Source organism: Anolis sagrei, chromosome 1, assembly GCF_037176765.1.
Source record: "Anolis sagrei isolate rAnoSag1 chromosome 1, rAnoSag1.mat, whole genome shotgun sequence".
Classification (NCBI taxonomy): Eukaryota; Metazoa; Chordata; class Lepidosauria; order Squamata; family Dactyloidae; genus Anolis; species Anolis sagrei.
Window position 1 is genome coordinate 92879228 of NC_090021.1, and position 18571 is coordinate 92897798.

At 37.2% G+C, this 18571-nt stretch overlaps 1 protein-coding gene across 1 annotated transcript in view; it reads left to right on the top strand.

Annotated features, from left to right (window-relative positions):
* REV3L (REV3 like, DNA directed polymerase zeta catalytic subunit) overlaps positions 1 to 18571 on the top strand; it is a 71866-nt gene that overhangs the window by 25740 nt on the left and 27555 nt on the right. Inside the window, exons 5-14 of the mRNA XM_060753177.2 lie at positions 2379 to 2475; positions 3078 to 3172; positions 3622 to 3726; positions 6304 to 6388; positions 6469 to 6617; positions 7072 to 7197; positions 9256 to 9490; positions 10916 to 11055; positions 12319 to 16384; positions 17068 to 17960. Coding sequence (XP_060609160.2) covers positions 2379 to 2475; positions 3078 to 3172; positions 3622 to 3726; positions 6304 to 6388; positions 6469 to 6617; positions 7072 to 7197; positions 9256 to 9490; positions 10916 to 11055; positions 12319 to 16384; positions 17068 to 17960 — 5991 coding nt within the window. The remainder of the gene's footprint in view (positions 1 to 2378; positions 2476 to 3077; positions 3173 to 3621; positions 3727 to 6303; positions 6389 to 6468; positions 6618 to 7071; positions 7198 to 9255; positions 9491 to 10915; positions 11056 to 12318; positions 16385 to 17067; positions 17961 to 18571) is intronic.

Genomic DNA, 18571 nt, shown 5'->3' on the forward strand with positions numbered 1-18571 from the left:
ATAGGGAGCTCATCTTCCTCTCCCTGGATTTGAACCTGCGACCTGTCGGTCTTTAGTCCTGCTGGCACAGGGGTTTAACCCACTGCTCCACTGTTATTTTATATAAGTGATACTATTTTACTATGTATCACTTGTATGTAATGGGACTTGACCATCAACATGTTGTTGGTATCCCCAGGGGCTCCGGAACCCCCAACTCCAATGGATACCAAGAGCACAGTGTAATATTAATTCCTTTGTTATGGATACTATATCTCTATTGGCAAAGCCTGTGTTTGAATTAGCTTTCTAAAATATTTTTTAAAATGTTGTTGTGTCATTGCCGTATGTCAAATTTGAAGTCTACCAAAATCCATTAACTCCTGGATTACTATAAAGTGACAGAAGTTAAGTAGATGGGACAGTTCAACTTTATCTTTGATATACATTAGCATTTCTTCATTTTCTCCATGCAACAGACCTTCCTTATTCTTCCTCTTATTCTGAACATAGCCCAAAACATTTTGTGTTATTTTTAACATCTGTTGCTAGATTGAAACAATGTTAAGATGCAGTCTGTATCACCCTTTCATTGTTCTTTCTCGTTGGATTTGTTTGCTATTTTCTCTCCAGTATTTCACCTTTAGCAAAATCACATCCACAATGAACCTCCTTCTCTTTGAATATTTTTGACTATGGGATACTGCCTAGTATTTCCTTAGGCTTTCTGAAATCGGCTTTATAAAGACCAGAGTGTATGTCTGAATACACTCATCTTTCCCTTTTCTCTGTACAATGAATCTCAAGTATTTTTTTATTATTTCATCATCATAAATCAGGCATTCCCCATTGGAGAAAATCATGTTCAAGATAGTGGTTCACCTTGTTCCTCTTTCTGTGTTCTGGAAAGTGAAATTGCAAGCAATTAAGGAATTTCTTCGGCTTGCCTTCTTGGCAGAGTGTGGCTACCAATAGATATCAGGGTAGTTTGAAGGTTTTCAATACTACTCTTCTTTTTCAGTGTTCAGTAATGAGTTTTAGGAAATCATTATTTGAATCTTTATGATTGAACATATTGATATTTTCATAGTTATATGGTATACATGGGTGTGCCTTAACCCACTTTTGGAGTTTTTTTTTTTTAAAAAAAAGATTACTTTCTGTTTTTTAAAATGCCTCTCCTGAGTCCAAAGTAGCCCAGAAAATGGGGTCCCGCACATCCCTTGGAGGGCATTTAAGGACAAATTGTGTCTCCCCCCCCCCCAAAGAAGGGGTTCTGTGGGGTGCATGAGATGTGCAGGCAATACTTTCTCCACACCCATGATATGCCATCAGGTATGCATGAGATGCCTAACATGTTAAGAATTCATGCCAAACCTGCAGAGATACTGTTTACATTATTTGCATAAGCTTTCTTCAAACTTCTCATGCCCCTTCTTCCAAAAATATATATTTTATCATCTTCCTTTATACTGTTAATGTAGTGGCAGGAGGAGAAATTTTGTCTAGCTATCGTGATTTAGACTTGTTCTGTGATACAAATGTTGGAAGAAACACAAATACATATGCAAGTAAACTAGATATGTTCAGTGAGAGCAGCTATGTAAAAGTGAAAGCTGACAAGCAAATCACTTTTAAATATTCCTGCAATTTTAAGTACCCCTGAAATTCAAGAACCAAGTGAGAAAAGAGCCAAGATGAAACTTCTAGTTTGTTGTACATCAATAGAAGTGTAACTGCAAAGTGTCTAAAAGTAAGAGGTTTTGGATAACCTGTTTATCCAATGATAAAGTATTTATTTATTATTTATTTTAATTACAATATTTATATCCCGCCTTTCTCTACCCCAAAGGGGACTCAAGGCAGCTTGCAAATAGGCAAAAATTCAATGCCTTAACCACAGCATACGAGTAACATACATTTAAATTAAAATTAAAAATCAAAATTAAATACATTAAAACATTATACAACATTACTATCACTATAAACCACACAATCCACAATCATGGTCCAGGTAATTCCCATAGTCGTTGCACATAATTCCAGCTAATCTATTGCAAATGGTTCTTCTCTGAAGGCTTGATCCCCGAGCCACGTTTTTACTCTCTTTCTGAAGGTCGGGGGGGGGGGGGCTGATCTAACATCGCAGGGAAGGGAGTTCCACAGCTGAGGGGCCACCACTGAGAAGGCTCTGTCTCTCATTCCCACCAGTCGTACCTGCGAAGCAGGTGGGACCGAGAGCAGGGCCTCCCTGAACGATCTTAAACTCCGAGATGGTTCATAGGGGGAGATCTGTTGGGACAGGTAGTATTCTGTATAAAATCTACAGTTTTTAGATGTGAAACAGAAAAATGTATTTTTCAGTATAGGAAAACTTATATGGTGTTATTTATTTGTAGATAATACATGTGAAGAAACTGGTTGTTCTAAAGACAATTTATCAGGACATTTTGTTACTAGAACCCTACATCGATGGGAAGATAATCAGATACCAAGGTTAGTATACCTTGAAGCTTTTAAAACATTTTTAAAAGTATGATAGAAAGTATAAAGCAGAGGCTGATATAAAATTAAGTGAGATTGGGGTTCTGGCTTTTAATTGTCCTGGTCTCTGTTGCCTGGAAATCTTTCTAGTGCCTGCCTTTTTGTGTCATGATTACTGTGTGAGATATCTATACGAGATGGCATTGTGGTGCCGGGTAATGATGATTAGTTTTCAAGTAGATAACTAACACATATCAGCTATCTAACTATGGCAACTTGCTATGAATCCAAAATTATTAAATTGAGGCTACAGTTTAGAATTATCCATCCAATGACCACTTCTTTCCTTTTGTTTGACCATCTCCCCATTCATCTCTAAAACCTGCTCAGGAGAGCTAAGAAACCCTTTGGAACTAATTTCCAAGCAGCATTGAGGGCTACAGGGGTACGGGAACGTCGGTGCTAGCCCTGTATTACATTTTGGCTAAACTGTTTAATTTTGTTTTCAATGAAAACTTGTAATTAGTGACAATCTTTCCTAATTTTTAAATTTAAAAGAATATACTTTTAATCAGAAATGTAGTTGGAATAATTGTTCTTTAATGTAACTGCAGTTCTTTGATACTGGAGGGTATTGAACGACAGAGTACCTGTGAATTAGAAGTGGATGCAGTTGCTGCCGATATTTTAAATAGATTGGATATTGAAGGTAAACCTCTTTTTTCTGTGTGAAATCATTCAGGACAGTGAAAGACTTTGTTTTACAGGGCTTAGACCCACAAATAATTGCATCTCTGTAAAACTGTCAGTCCTATAAGCAATATAGTTCTATAATAGGAGAGAGAAAATAATAAACAAGAAGAAGTGCGAGGGAAAAGGCCCTAATGTTATAGAACTGATAAGTTATTGTTAATGTTATTTGAATATTATCTTCTATTCAGGTAATTGAAGGTTTGGTTTTATGTGCTAGAGGTAACTATTGTATGTATTATATACCTTTAAACAAAGAAGGAATAAAATTCTTAACATGCCATTACTTAATATGAAATAAATTAAGTCTTGTGGAAAGCAGGGGATTATCCACAAGGGTTTTTGTGGTATTTGTTTTTTAGGAAGCCTGATACCCAATCAAATCTGCTGTCTCTCTTATTTTTCCAGCCCAGATTGGTCGAAACCCGGGTTTACAAGCAATATGGGAAGATGAGAAACAACGGCGTAGAGACAACAAAGAATCTTCACAGATTAGTCCTCCTAATTCACAAGGTTATTTATTTATTTCTCTGGACAAATACATGTGTAAGGTTATTATTTAATGGACTGCTTATTACTTGTGTGATCTCTAGATATATTTCAGCAACCAAGAATTGAAGACATTTTCTTATTATAATTGTAAGGCAACAATAAGCTTGAAATACATTAAGGAGTTAACTTGGTCAATTAGTTCATTTAATCTAATTAAAATAGTGACATAATAAGTCTCCTAAAATCTCCATGGCTTATATTTAAATAACAATATTTCTCATTAATTGATTGTAACTATATACGTTTATACATAACATACCATTTAAAGATATTTATCATTAATATTTGTATACATTGTGATCCATCTCTTTTCTTATACTATTTGTGTCTCTTAGTCTCCACATCTCAGTTGAAATGTTGGCATTTTCATGAAACCAAGACACTGATAAAATACATTAACTGGAGACTCATTAAGTATAATACAACAAATACATCAACAAAGGAATAGGTAGAAACAGCAACTAATAGTATTTAGTAACAGGACAAAATCTAGTCAAAATTAAGCATTTTCAAATTCTGCTAGTATCAGTGGAAATGGTTAAGGTATTTCCCACTGACAGGGATGTGTCTTAACACATTCCTGTCAGTTTTGACTCCAGATACCACAGGGATAAAGACTACTAGTTGCTGATATATTTCTTATATTAGACTTACTTTAATATTAATTTGATGTACTTTATCAATGTAATTTTAGATCCTGAGAATAGTAGGTGTTAGAAGAAGATAGATGAACCCCTGTTAAGTGAAGTCTTGATCAAAGCTAGTGAAAAACTTCCTTATCAGCTGTTGCATTTCTGACTAAGAAATGATAAGAAAAAATTAATATCTGTAATATACTGTCTATCGAAAGATTTTAAAATGTTGCAGATGATAGGTTTGTGAAAAATCTCAAACAATATTTTATGTAAAAATAAACTTATCTGGATTTGGGGTTATTTTTTCATAATGCTTTTCTGCTAAGAGGAAATAATATAATAATAATAACTTTATTCTTGTATCCCACCTCCATCTCCCCGAAGGGACGGGGTGGTTTACAAATGGCACAAGGTGCCAAAAAACAGAATATAAAATAAAACACAATATAAAATACAATTGAATAAAACAAATAGGCATAAAATCAACAACTTAAGACTTAAATTAAAACAGTGCTCATCAACAAATGGCAGTAAGCTACTGTAAATGTGGCCAGGTTGTAAACAATAGGACAAGGGAATAGGATAAATGCAGAGCTGTAAACATGGAAAGAGGGCATAGGATAAAGTACAAGACTGCATGACTATTGTGAAGAACAACTAGGGACTAGGGGCTCTCAAAAACTTGTTTGAACAGCCAAGTCTTCAGGTCCCTATGGAAGGAGGACAGTGTGGGGCCTGCCTAATCTCCCTGGAGAGGGCGTTCCAAAGCCGAAGGGGCCACCACCGAGAAGGCCCTCTTCCTCGTCCCCACCAACCGTGCTTGTGACGGTGGTGGGACCAAGAGAAGGACCTCTCCGATAGATCTTAGAGCCTGTGCTAGTTCATTGGGGAGGGGAATGTGGTCACAAAGATAGACAGGACCCAAACCATTTAGGGTTTTGTAAGTAATAACCTGCACTTTGAATTGGGACCAGAAACTTATCAGCAGCCAATGGAGCTGCTTTAGTAGGCGCATCATGTGCTCCATATAGTTAGCTCCAGTGAGTAGCCTGGCTACCAATCTTTGCACCAATTGTAGTTTCTGAGCCATCTTCAAAGGCAACCCCACATAGAGTGCATTGCAGTAATCCAGTCTAGCTGTAACTAAGGCATGGACCACAGTGGCCAAGTCAGGCTTTTCGAGGTACGGTTGCAGCTGGCGCAAAAGCTGTGCAAAGGCCCTCCTGGCCACCAACAACAACTGAGCTTCAAGCGTCAGTGCTGTGTCCAGAACAACCCCCAGACAGAAGACCTGTGTCCTCGGGGAGTGTAACCCCATCAAGCACAGGTAACCACCCTATGCCCCGACTGGCCTCACAACTGACCAGGAGGACCACTTTTTTGTCTAGATTAAGCTTCAACTTGTTAGCCCTCATTCAGTCCATCACAGCTGCCAGCCACTGGTCCATAATCTGGGGGGGATTAATTGGATTTTGGTGGAAAGGAGTAGTAGGGTCGTGTGTCATCTGCATACAGATGGCACTGAATTCCAAAACTCTGCATGACCTCACCCAGTGGGTGAGGTCATGCAGATATTGAAAAGCATGAGGGATAGAATGGAACCTTGCGAGACCCCACAGGCCAAGGGCCAGGGATCTGAGCAGGTGTGATCCTCAAGGATCTGCAGTGCAATACCTCCAGCACCCATTCTGAAGACCTGCCTCAGAAGGATACCATGGTCGAGGGTATCGAAAGCCGCTGAGATATCCAAGAGAACCAAACATCTGAGCAGAACAGATGTTCTGTTAGAGAAGCCTGTTTTGTATCCCATTAGAATGTTATTCTTTGTAATAGTATTGTTAAATATTTGTAAAAAAAATATTGCTATGTAACTTTTATATTTGTCCTTTTTTGGTAAATAAAGATCGTGGATGTGTGACCACAACAGACAGTGAAAAAATCTTTCAGAAGAGGCTGAAAGAAATTCTCAAGCAAAGTGATCTCTCAGTGTAAGCAGTTATTTAGCTATTGTTGTTGTTTCATTTGTGAGCATTATGGCGGTTTTAAAGGCATTTGTTTTATTAATTAGGACATTGTCTGGATCCGTGGACTACAGTGGTGGATTACAGGAGTTCTCTGCTGAGTTGACACTACATTCTGAGCTACATTCTCCTGTAGTTATTTCTTGTTCTCCAGCAAATATGGTTGAAGTACACAGAGATACAAGGATTAACAAAGGTTAGTATTAGTCCAATTGTTACTATGCTATCCTGTTCATATATTATGATCTCATAATATATGAACAGGATGCCAGGCAATGTATCTAGAAGGTTTGATCTGTTTATATGAAAGAAAATCATGCTAAAAACGTATTTGTAGATGTTTTAATTTTCTTTTTCTTAGTGAAATGCATGATAAAAATGAAAAGAGGGGGAAAGTTTCTTGGAGATCATTGTTTGGAAAGTGGGATGTGAATCTTATAACTAAATAAATATTTAAATCTCATCTCTTTGAATACTGCAATGGATATAAGGTCTTAAAATTCTCAAAGATCCAGTGTATCTGATTATGTATTCTGAAAAAATTGTTTGACCATTTGAATGTGCTCCTATATCTAGAAGGTTTGATCTGTTTATATGAAAGAAAATCATGCTAAAAACGTATTTGCAGATGTTTTAATTTTCTTTTTTAGAGGAGTCATGTAGCAAATATGAAGAGGAAAATGCACTTATTAATGAAGAAGCCATTTTGAATATCATGGAAAACAGTCAGCATTTTCAGCCACCATCTCAGAAATTTAACAGTACCCCAGGGCTCAGTAAGTATATTCCTGTAGTACCTTATTTTTTTTTCCTCTACTGAGAAGAGTTATGCTTCTCAGTGGTGGCTCCTTGGCTATGGAACTCCCTCCCCAACGAAATTAGATCAGCACCCTCCCTCCTGGCCTCCAGAAGAAAAGTAAAAACTTGACTACGGGATCAAGTCTTTGGGGAGTAAGCAGAACAAGGAATGATCAGGGATTATGTGCAATAGATATGATATTTGGAATTGCCTGAACTATGATTGTTGGATTGTGTGATTGTAATGTTTATATTGATATATTTTTAATTCCATGTTTTAATATCAAATTACTGGATGGCTGCGTGCAAGCAGGTTGAGGGTGAATCCAGCAAAGATGGAGATCCTATGGCTGGGTCAACCAGGCAGTGGGGATATCCAGGTGCCTACCCTGGATGGCGAGGCGCTATGCCCGTCATCATTGGTAAAGAGTCTGGGAGTCCTTTTGGACCCTCTGCTGACGATGGAGGCCCAGGTCTCCGCCGTTAGCAGAACCGCTTTTTTTCATCTGCGGCAAGCTAGACGGCTGGCCCCCTACCTGTCCAGGGACGACCTAGCTACGGTGATCCAGGCTACGGTCATCTCAAGACTGGACTACTGTAACGCCTTCCTCTGTCGGTGATCCGGAAGCTCAAGTTGGTACAAAATGCAGCTGCTTGGCTTCTTGCGGGAATTCCGATGAGATGCCACATAACTCCAATCTTACTACAGCTGCATTGGTTACCAATTGAGCACCGGATCACTTTCAAAGTGATGGTACTCACCTTTAAGGCCTTGCATAGTCTGGGGCTGATGTACCTGAGGGACCGCCTCACCCCCTACCAACCCCAGAGATCCCTCCGTTCTGAGGACCAAGATCTATTGGAAATTCCCAGTGTCAAGACCTTGCATCTAACAGCAACCAAACACAGAGCCTTCACAGCAGTGGCATCATCACTCTGGAATACTCTGCCACCTGAAGTCTGTGCCTTGCGGGACTTATTTATTTATCAGCTTTCCGCAGGGCATGCAAGACATACCTGTTTCGACAGGACTTTGATTTTTAATATTGCTGTTTTTAAATTGTTTTTAAATTGTGTTCGATTTTAGCCATTCTTGTAAGCCGCTCCGAGCCCCAGGGGAATGGCGGCATATAAGTTCGAATAATAAATAAATAGATGTTGTGTTTTATGATTTTATTGGTAATTGTATGCCATTATCAATATATTAGGTTTCTGTATGTGAGGCATTACATTTTGCCATAATTGTGTTGGAAACCACTTCGTGTCCACACCCCCCACCCCCACCCTGGGGTGAGAAAAGCAGTATATAAGCAAAGTAAATAAATAAATAAATTTAAATTTTTATCAGTAAGAAAATAAATTATAATTAATTTTTAAATTCTTAATAATCAGAAATATTGAGTTTAGTAATGTTTACTAAAATAAAAAAAATAGTGTGACTAGCAGGGCTCTCAGGGACACTTCTAAGAATTGCAATAAAATTATCAAAATTAATAGTATTTTCTGCTATTAGACTTATCCTGGAAAAGTCTCCTTGCAAACAATAAAAAATATATATTAAAAGGAAGAAAAAACTGTGGCCCTCAAGTACTTGGTTAACCTGAAAAGTGTCCCCCCTCAGCCCTGTTCACTCGTAGTACATTTTGTCTAAAAATAGATCTTTATAAAACACATTGATAAAAGTTATATATAAGTAGTATTCTAGCACTATCCCCAGATTAAGGAAACTTAATCTTAGTACTTTTAGAATTCATTTTCTAATGAAAAATTGAGAGGGAAATATACACAGTTTATATTAAAATATTTTTAACAGAATTTTTGATTAGGCATTAGGTATTCTAGGAGCAGAGAAATTTGAAAGAAAGAAAATGTTGTTCATCTGTTTTTAAAATATATTAAATCTTAAGATATGGGCCATTTAAAAACATAATTGTACCTGAGATTACAAAAATAGTCATGAGTTTCCTTTAAATACCAATAACCTACAAATTAAAAAGATATTCTGAATTGTTTGTTTTTTTTAATTTTTCCTGCAGTGGATAATAGCGTTGATCAAGCTATGGTACATCTCCTGGCCGGGTTGGAGGACGACGGGTATGAAAATGGAAGACCAAATACATTATCACATTTTTCTTCTGGAAGCTGTCAAAACCCTCAGAACAGTGATGATGAAGAAAATGAACCACAAATTGAAAAAGAGGAATTGGAGCTCAGTTTGTTAATGTCTCAACGATGGGACAATAGTCCTAATGATGTCAGTGGAAAGAGAAGGTATTGTCTGTTTTTGGAATTGTTGCTCCAAAAGAAATGTTACTAATCAGCCTGTATCAAAATACCCTAACTATACAGGGTTAGTCAAAATGCATAGGCCAATAAGCCATTCAATTGAATGGCTTATTGGCCTATGCATTTTGACTAACCCTGTATTTCCCCACCAGTGTCGAAGGATATAATAAAACAGACATGAGCCCTTTTTCAAATTGGAAATACAGACATGGTGGCTAGTTGTAGGGTTGATTTGCAGTGAGTGATGTGAAGCACCCTTTATGTTTTAGCTGATATCCCTTGTTAATCATTTGAGTTTTGATTTCTCAGCCTCTAACCCTGCCTTGGCTGCCCATCCTGCAGCCGCTCAACAAAATCCCTCCTGAAGCCACTTATCTGTAATGAATAGTTGTAGAGTTTGTAAAGTGGGATTTAGGAAAATGCAATGCACTTCACTAATCATCACTTTTATACTCAAGAAAACAAAACTCTATATATTTCAGTGTATTGTAAAATCAGTGTATTGTAAAATCAAATTTTACAACCTGGCCACTTGGTTGTCGGCCATCAAGGAGGCTCACCTGAAACATGTTTCCTATCCTATCTCCAAACAAGTGTTTGACCATTTTGATATTTTGATCACTGCTTTGTTGCGGAGATGGTATCCTCCCTGAGAAGGGATACAGCAGACAGCCTCATTTGCATGGCTTTTCTAATACACACGGAAGCATCTCAGTGAAGCTTGTGCTGCAGCTATTTTCAAGCGTACACTGCTCATTTTCCTTATTTCAGAACTCTTTAACCTTAAAATAAAGATACATCACCCATCCAACATATTCAAAGTACCTAAAGTTATCATAAAACAAGTTACCAATTTTAACCCATTCTGTCCTAACAAAATCTTCCTGTAGTAAGATGGTTAGTGTTACCTTAAGAAAAAGCCCCTGCTCATGTTTATACCAAACCTATATACAAATGTTCCCATTGCAGTGATTTTTAAATTTTGAAAGTGCCTTAGCTTTATAGTACAAGAAATAACCATGCCACACAATTTTTGGTAGGTCTTTCTTCTCTAATGTATCACACTAGTGCTTCATCACTGTCGAATTTGAATTGTGCTACAATTTGCAGTGAGTAGCACCAACTCTTAGGAGGAAGACACTATTTTATGATACATTGCATTCTTTCAGTTTTAAAAACCATGACTTCAAAGCAAATCTACAGTTTCTGTTGTCAGCCATTAGGGACATGATTCATGTCTCTCTTAAACTATGCTGTTGTATTTGATTACATTATGTGTTGTAATATGCTGGCATCCCTTTTCAAATGTTTTGTATTTCTTCCTTTCCAAGTAAACTGTCATGCACCATAATTGTATCAGGTTGCTAGCAGAAAAAGTTTTTAGATTCCTAAAATAAGTTGCACTTCCAGGTCAGTGAACAGAAGTAAGAATCAGAGCTCAAGCGAATATGACAGCTCTTCAGAAGATGATATGGACTGGAATGATAACAACTTGCTTCTGGGAAACTTATCTATACCTCAGTTAGATGGAACCGCAGATGAAAATAGTGGTAAGTAGATTTAAAACAGTATGGGATTTTAGGATTCCTCTGGAAAATCGTTTGTTTTCCTTATAACGTCTCAGTTGTTTTCTTCATAGAAAATGTATTTTTATTGAATTGCCTGTTTGGTCTGTCTGGTTAAATTTCCTGAATAGTGGAATATCTGACCATTGTCTGAAGTATTAAAAATTAACTAGGTATTTTTAATTACAAAAATGTGAGTCAAGCACTGAAAGGGTTAAATGGATGCAGTGACCCAGCAAAAGCTGCAGCTCAATGTAAGCAGGTGTGCCTGTAGCTTAGTATGCCTCAGTGTTAGTTGCCCTCAGTATGAAGAGGCTTCAGTCTGAGAGAGGCCTCAGTGTGAGATAGGCCTCAGTGTGTGAGAGACCTGGTGTGAGAAGGCTTTAATGAGCGAAGCCCCAGGTTGAAATCCTCGTGTGTAATGTTCCAGCTGCTGTGTGTAAAAGGTTATTATGTGAAGCTCCTGTGTAAGTTTCATGTGAGAAAAGGCTCTGTGAGAATGAAGCTTTTTATCTGCATGAAAAAGAAGCCCAGTGTGGAAGCAAAGACGGGAGTATAAAGAACTTTGTGTTGTGGAAACCTTGTTCTTGTAAATAGTGCAGCCATATTATTTTGCTATAAAGAAAAGCCTCCTAAGAAAGGTATAACATTGGCCTGTGTGTTTTTGTTCTTTTATCACTTTCGGCTACTGGTGCTGGGTCACGGTGCTGCTAATAAATTACTCTGATATACGTTTATGAGGAGGGTCTTTTGTTAATAAGCCCACTCGTCCAACAGTTGTCACGTAGTTTACATTGTTTAATCCATCTGATAGACAACAAGAAAATTTTGTTTCTGGATCATGTTTTCTAAGTTTCTTAACTGTTAAGTCATTTGGCATGGTGAAATTCTCAGTTTGGAGGGGGAAATTCTTTAAAATAGAGAGTGCTGATAGAGGATAGTTTTCCTTCTATTGTACAACTCCCCCTGTACTATCCTTCAACAAACTCTGTTACTTCTCCTATTTCACTTATCTCTGATTTGATACAGCACATCTTTAATACTGATAATTCACTTGCCATTTTTATTTCTTTTTCTGTGGTGTGTCTTATTTTAGACTATCAAATTAACTATTTGTCAACAGTTCTGGAAGCCTTTTGGTTAAAGATTGAAGTATATGTATAATACATAAATGAATAATGGCCAATGCTTTAAGAAATATCCTCTGAGACAGAAAAGTTGTTAACTACTGTTTCTGTTTGATTCTAGACAATCGTTTGAGCAATGAAGGTTCTCGAACACACACCTCTGTAATTGCAACAAGTAAAACATCTGTACAGACTTCAATTTTTCACAAAGATGCTGCTACTCTTGAACCTCCATCTTCTGCAAAGATTACCTTTCAGTGTAAACACACAAGTGCCCTTTCTTCTCATATTTTGAACAGTGAGGCTTTAGAAGAGCTTTCTCAGCCAATTATGGTGGACATAAGACCTGAAATGGCAGTTCACTCTATTGCAAAAGAAGGCACTTACAATGTGAAATACCCAACACCCTTCAACAATATCCTTCATTCTGAAAATTCAGTCAAGGAAAATAATAAAAGTGAAATACTCCCAGTTTTGTGTGAAGATATCTCCTCAGTAAGCAGACATTTGTCTAACCGAAAATACACTGGAATCAGGAAGATAACAAATGACGTCCCTCTACATATGAACCACCAAATTGGTGAAAGTGTTGTGGTTAAAAATGCAAACTTTGCAGATTCAGGCCACTCCAAAATATCACCCTCTGGAACAAATCAAAATACCAGTGCCACTCACATAAATAGCCTTTTCCCGGAGCCAGAAAACTGTGAATCTTTGTCTTGCTTTGAAGATCATTCAGCTGTAATTCATTCGTCTGAAAATACTACTGATGGAGATAGCCTTAAGAATCTTAAAATTAGATATGAAGAATTTCATGAACATAAAACTCAGAAAACAAATATGAATCAACAAGCACCACATTACATGTTCTTTCCTAGTGTTGTTCTTTCCAATTGTCTCAACCAACCACAGAAATTGGGTCCTGTTACATATAAACTACAACAAGGGAGAAAACAGTCTAGGTTAAAACTAAGTAAAAAGAAAGAGCTTCTTAGTAATCGACAGCCTACAAATGTGTGTGATAATCCATTCACAGAAGAGAGTTGCTACATACAAGGTAATGCTAGTAATAACATTCCTGACAAAGACAGTTCATTACCGAATGATGAGGTTCAAGTTCCTCATGGTGCTTTTGAAAACAAAATGTCTATGGGTACTAGTAATTGTGTTGATTGCCATTTTGAAGACAGCACTCAAGAATCTTATCAAGCTTTTGGGCTATGTGGAAATAAGTACACGCTTAGAGCTAAACGTAAGATAAATTATGAGACTGAAGATAGTGAATCCAACTTTGGTACACACCATTCCAAAATTAATCTACCTCATTCTGTAGAAAATGATGAATGTTTAGACGGATCAAAAAAATGTCAAAAAAGAAGAAAACTTTCTAAAAAATTGCCACCTGTTATCATAAAATACATTATTATTAATAGGTTCAGAGGGAGAAAAAATATGCTTGTTAAACTAGGAAAAATAGATTCCAGTGAAGAACAAGTTATACTTACAGAAGAAAAAATAAATATGTATAAGAAACTTGCACCTTTAAAAGAGTTTTGGCCCAAAGTTCCTGATTCACCTGCAACCAAATATCCTGTTTATCCATTAACACCAAAGAAAGGTCAAAAAAGGAAAGCAAAATGCAAGTCTACAAAGAAAAAGATTGGGAAATTGCACAATATCAACAGCAAAAACATTAAAAGAAGCCTGTATTTCAGGAGACGACCACATGCCTTTCTTTCCCTGCCTCTGCCATCTTATAATACTGAAGCTGAAGACTGTGATTTGAACTATAGCGATGTTATGTCTAAATTAGGATTTTTGTCAGAGAGAAGTGCAAGTCCAGTTAGTGTATCTCCACCTCGCTGCTGGTCTCCCACTGACCCAAATGCAGAAGAAATTATGGCTAATCTGAAGAAAGAAACTTTGGTATTTCAAAATGCTAATATGTACAGCCATAAGATTATTAGTCCCTACATGGGAAAAAATTGTCAGTCAAAAATTCAGATAAAGAGATGTAGGAAGCAACTTGTTACCTCTACTGTAAGGACTAATAAAAAGAGCAAAGGTAACCTGACTAATAAACCAGGAAGTGAGGTGAAGAAGAAGCCTAGAGCAAAACAGAAACAAAAAGAAAAAAAGTCAAAAATGGAAACAATTACAGATGAAAAAAATGCTGTTCCTTCTGCAGAAGACAAACACCTTGATGTACCTGAGGGTGTTCACAGTTTAGGAAACTCACAGCCTCTTTCTACCCAAAGAGAAATCCCTTCAGCTGGCTATTCATCAGGTCATGTACCATCAGTACAACTTGGATTGACAGCTAATTCACAAATAAATCCGCTGATTTATTTCCATTCACTGCTGGAAAATGAAAGGCCTGTAGGACAGCTGGGTTCCACCCTGACAAAAGAGGGCCTTTATTCATCTATAGCTTCTGGAAAGGAAAAAGCCAAAATTAATTTCCAAAGATCTAACAATCAAAGTGGAATGTTTAGGACAAAAGAGTCCCCCTTAATTCAAAATAGTGCATTTGAGCAGTCTCGCCATATATCTCAAATAACGCTGAATACATACGGATCTAAGGATATGCCCAAAAAGGCAGAAGAAGTTCCAAATTTACAAAGCAGATTTTTGTCCTCTTTTGGAAAAATGAATGAAAACTATGTATCTTCTGATACAGTGAAGACGGAGCAGGTCCATCCGGGTAACTATTTGCATTGTAAAGATAACCAGCAGTCAGTTGTTTATCTATCAGAAGCAACAAAACATACTGATCATATTTCTTTTTTTAAAACTTCCGAGGAAGGCAGTGATTCTTTTCAATTACCAAAAACATGTTTTGTAGCTTCTCTGAGAAGTCCAGTTAAAAAAATGGGATGGGAACAGAAGCAGAGGGGATTTATTTTGGATATGGCACATTTCAGCTCTGAAAAAATCATGAAACAAAAGGGGCTGTCAGAAACCATCTCTCAAGCCAAATCCGATTCTCATTGCAAAGGCAAGACGCTGGTAACTCCTTCCGCATTCAGTGAAGGCCATTCTGGCTTGGCTGTTCTAAAAGAATTGTTACAAAAAAGGCAACAGAGGGTGCAGGCAAACAGCATGCAAACAGTTAAAACAGTTAAAACTCAGCTGAGCAGAAGTGTTTCTTATCCTCCTGATAAAATCAAACCAATTAAAAAATCACGTTCCATTGCATCCTCCAGAAAACCTCGTTCTCCTAGGGATAAAAAATCTAAAAAAACATTCAAGTTCTTGAAAGATTCTACAAACCAGCTGAATAATAAGAGTGGTCAGGTTGCACCTGTCAGTAGTCCTGTTTTTCATTCAGATCCTGGTTTTGAAAGTTGTTACTCACTTGAAGACAGCTTGTCACCTGATCATAATTACAATTTTGATATTAATGCTATAGGGCAGGCTGGATTTTGTAGTTTATACTCTGTCAATCAGTTTGTCCCAGCAGATCAAAATCTGCCACAGAAATTTCTGAGTGATGCAGCTCAAGATCTTTTTCCAGGCCAGGCTGCAGAAAGTGAACTTTTAGGTCATAACAATAAACTGGCTAAGGAAGAAAATCATTACTCTTCAGACCCCTCAACATGGTTACGATCTGGCCCATTGAGCCCTCAGCTTTTTGATAAAAGGTACCTGGATAACAGTGACATTAATCTCCACAGTCAATGGAAAAACAAGATATTTCCATCACCATTTCAACCTAGTTCGCCACTAGATGTACAACAGGCAGAAATGTGCCAGAAGGACAGAAATGTAGTAAAGAAAGGGATTTTTCTTAATCTTTCATCGCCAACTGATGAGTGGGATCAAAGCCACTTTAAAAAAGAAACCACTTCTGACCCTAGTCACTCACTTGACTCAGCAAGTGTATCTTTCTCCTCCATTCTATCTTCACCAGATGGTGAACTTATGGATGCAGCTTCTGAAGATTTAGAGTTGTATATTTCAAGAAACAATGAAGGATTGACACCAACCCCAGATAGTTCACCAAGATCTACTAATTCCCCTTCACAGTCAAAAAATACGCCTCGTGCTGCTCGCATACTTAAACCTCTGATGTCACCTCCAAGCCGTGAAGAAATCATGTCGACTTTATTAGATCATAATCTTGCAGAAGCTATTTACCAGGAACCATTTTGCAGCAACCCTTCAGATGCACCAGAAAAACCAAGGTAATGTAATAATACAAGAAAACCATGGGACATTTTATAGCCAGATTTCTGTATTTTGTGTAGATATGTATTCTGTAGCTCTTAAAATGTCATATATGAACAAAAAAAATCTGTCTACCTTTATTTGTGGCATTTTCTTTTGATTACATAAGCAAAGATCATACCTCCATATTGTTAAAACAATTGTAATGCCTAAAAAGAAAATGTTCTACTTCATTTATCAGGTACATGGTACAGTGAACTCAACATAGCATTTTTAAACAACAAATATATTAAAGTTTTCCATGTTTCCTGTCCACTAGAAATCTTGGTATCCTAATTTTAGCATTGATGGAGATAAACATCTCAATATTTTATTAACTAAAGAAAGTATTTGGAGTTGTTCTTTTTTCTTAAGCTGCATTTCAGGTGTGCATTAGGATTCTACTAGAACAGGCATGGGTAAACTTTGGCCCTCCAGGTGTTTTGGACTTCAACTCCCACAATTCCTAATAGCTAGTAGGAAGTTGAAAGTCCAAAACGCCTGGAGGGCTGAAGTTTGCCCATGCCTGTACTAGAACCATGTATTGTAATATATTTTAAAAATGTAAACAAATTTTAAACAAAAACATTAACACCCAATGAAAGTAATAGAGTTTCTTTCACTCTCCCCTAAAGAATAACTGAAAGCTTTATATTCACAGAGAGATTGGAGGAAGACTACTTACCGTAGAAACTAGACTTCCAAATGATCTGCTTGAGTTTGAGGGAGAGTTCTCATTGGAAGGGTTGCGGCTATGGAAGACAGCATTTTTGGCCATGGCACAGAGCCCGAGACCAGGATCTCCACTGCGAAACAGCCAGTGCACTACGGACAAAAAACCAAAAAATATCAATGGGACTAGTGAAGATAAAAAGATAGTAATCATGCCATGCAAATGTGCACCAAGTTACCAAAAAGTTAAATCATGGTTTCAGGCCAAAGAAGATTATGAGCATTTAAGGAGAAGAACTTTCATGAAAACAACAGAGATAGAAAAGGCTGATGAATGTTTGAACTCTGCATCTTTGCCCAAAAATATTTATCAAATAGCCACGGCAGGTGGGGATTCCACCAAACCTGTTGTACAGTTAGAAGATCTTTGTTCATCACCGACAACTCCTACACCGCCACAGACTATAGATAAGTTTGATACAGATATCACCGAACAGGATAAGAATGTAGTCCAAAAAGGGGAAATGCCACTTGTTACTATAGCAGTAAAGATGGACAGAGATGAAGAGGACTCTGTTAACTGTAGTCCCGCTGATTCACCACTCATTCCTCCTTGGCAACAAGTTGCATCACCAGATTCAAAACATTTTAACTCAGAAGACTCGGAGAGCATAATATCTTTGGAAGAAACTGAACTTCTACCTGAGAAAGAAAAGAAATATATAAAAAATGAAAGTAAAAAACCCTTCAGTGTCTCTCCAATGGTGAACAAAGAATACAGTGAGAATTCTGAAAATATTTACCTGCATAGTACACCTATTCGGAAGATTCAGTCACAAGGAAGAATACCTGAAAGATTAGGAGGTTCTTCATTGTTACCAGGTAAGGTTAAGAAAAAGTGGTATTGTAAAGACTGGAATCAAAAATAAGGCAAAGAAAGACTGGAATGAGATGTGAAGATAGTATTAGATAATATAGGTTAGTATTTCTTAATATAAGGTAATCATGTATTGTCTATGTGCTTTTAAGTCGCTGTTGACTTATGACAACCCCATACATTTCATAGAATTTTCTTAGGTAAGGAATACTTGGAGATTGTTTTGCCAGTTCCTTCTTTTGAAATATACCCTATAGCACCTGATCACCTGTCCAATTACTAACCAGGGGCTTTGCTTCCAAAATAAGATATAGTCCAGTGCATTTAGCACATTTAGTGCCTTTCAAATTATATTTAAATACTCTAAAATATATGTTCTAAAATATATGTAATTTGCAATTAGCATAGTGACAAACTCCACATGTAAATCAGATTTAAGATCAGTAACGTAACAGCCTGTTCCATCTGTTGAGACTGACTTTGGCAATCATTAGGCATATAAGCCTTTTATCACATCAGATCCATTAATCCATGAATAATTGCACTGTTCTCTTGCACTGACCTGTAGCCATTTTTTGTGGAGTTCAGTCTTTTTCCATCCCCACCTGAAGATGCC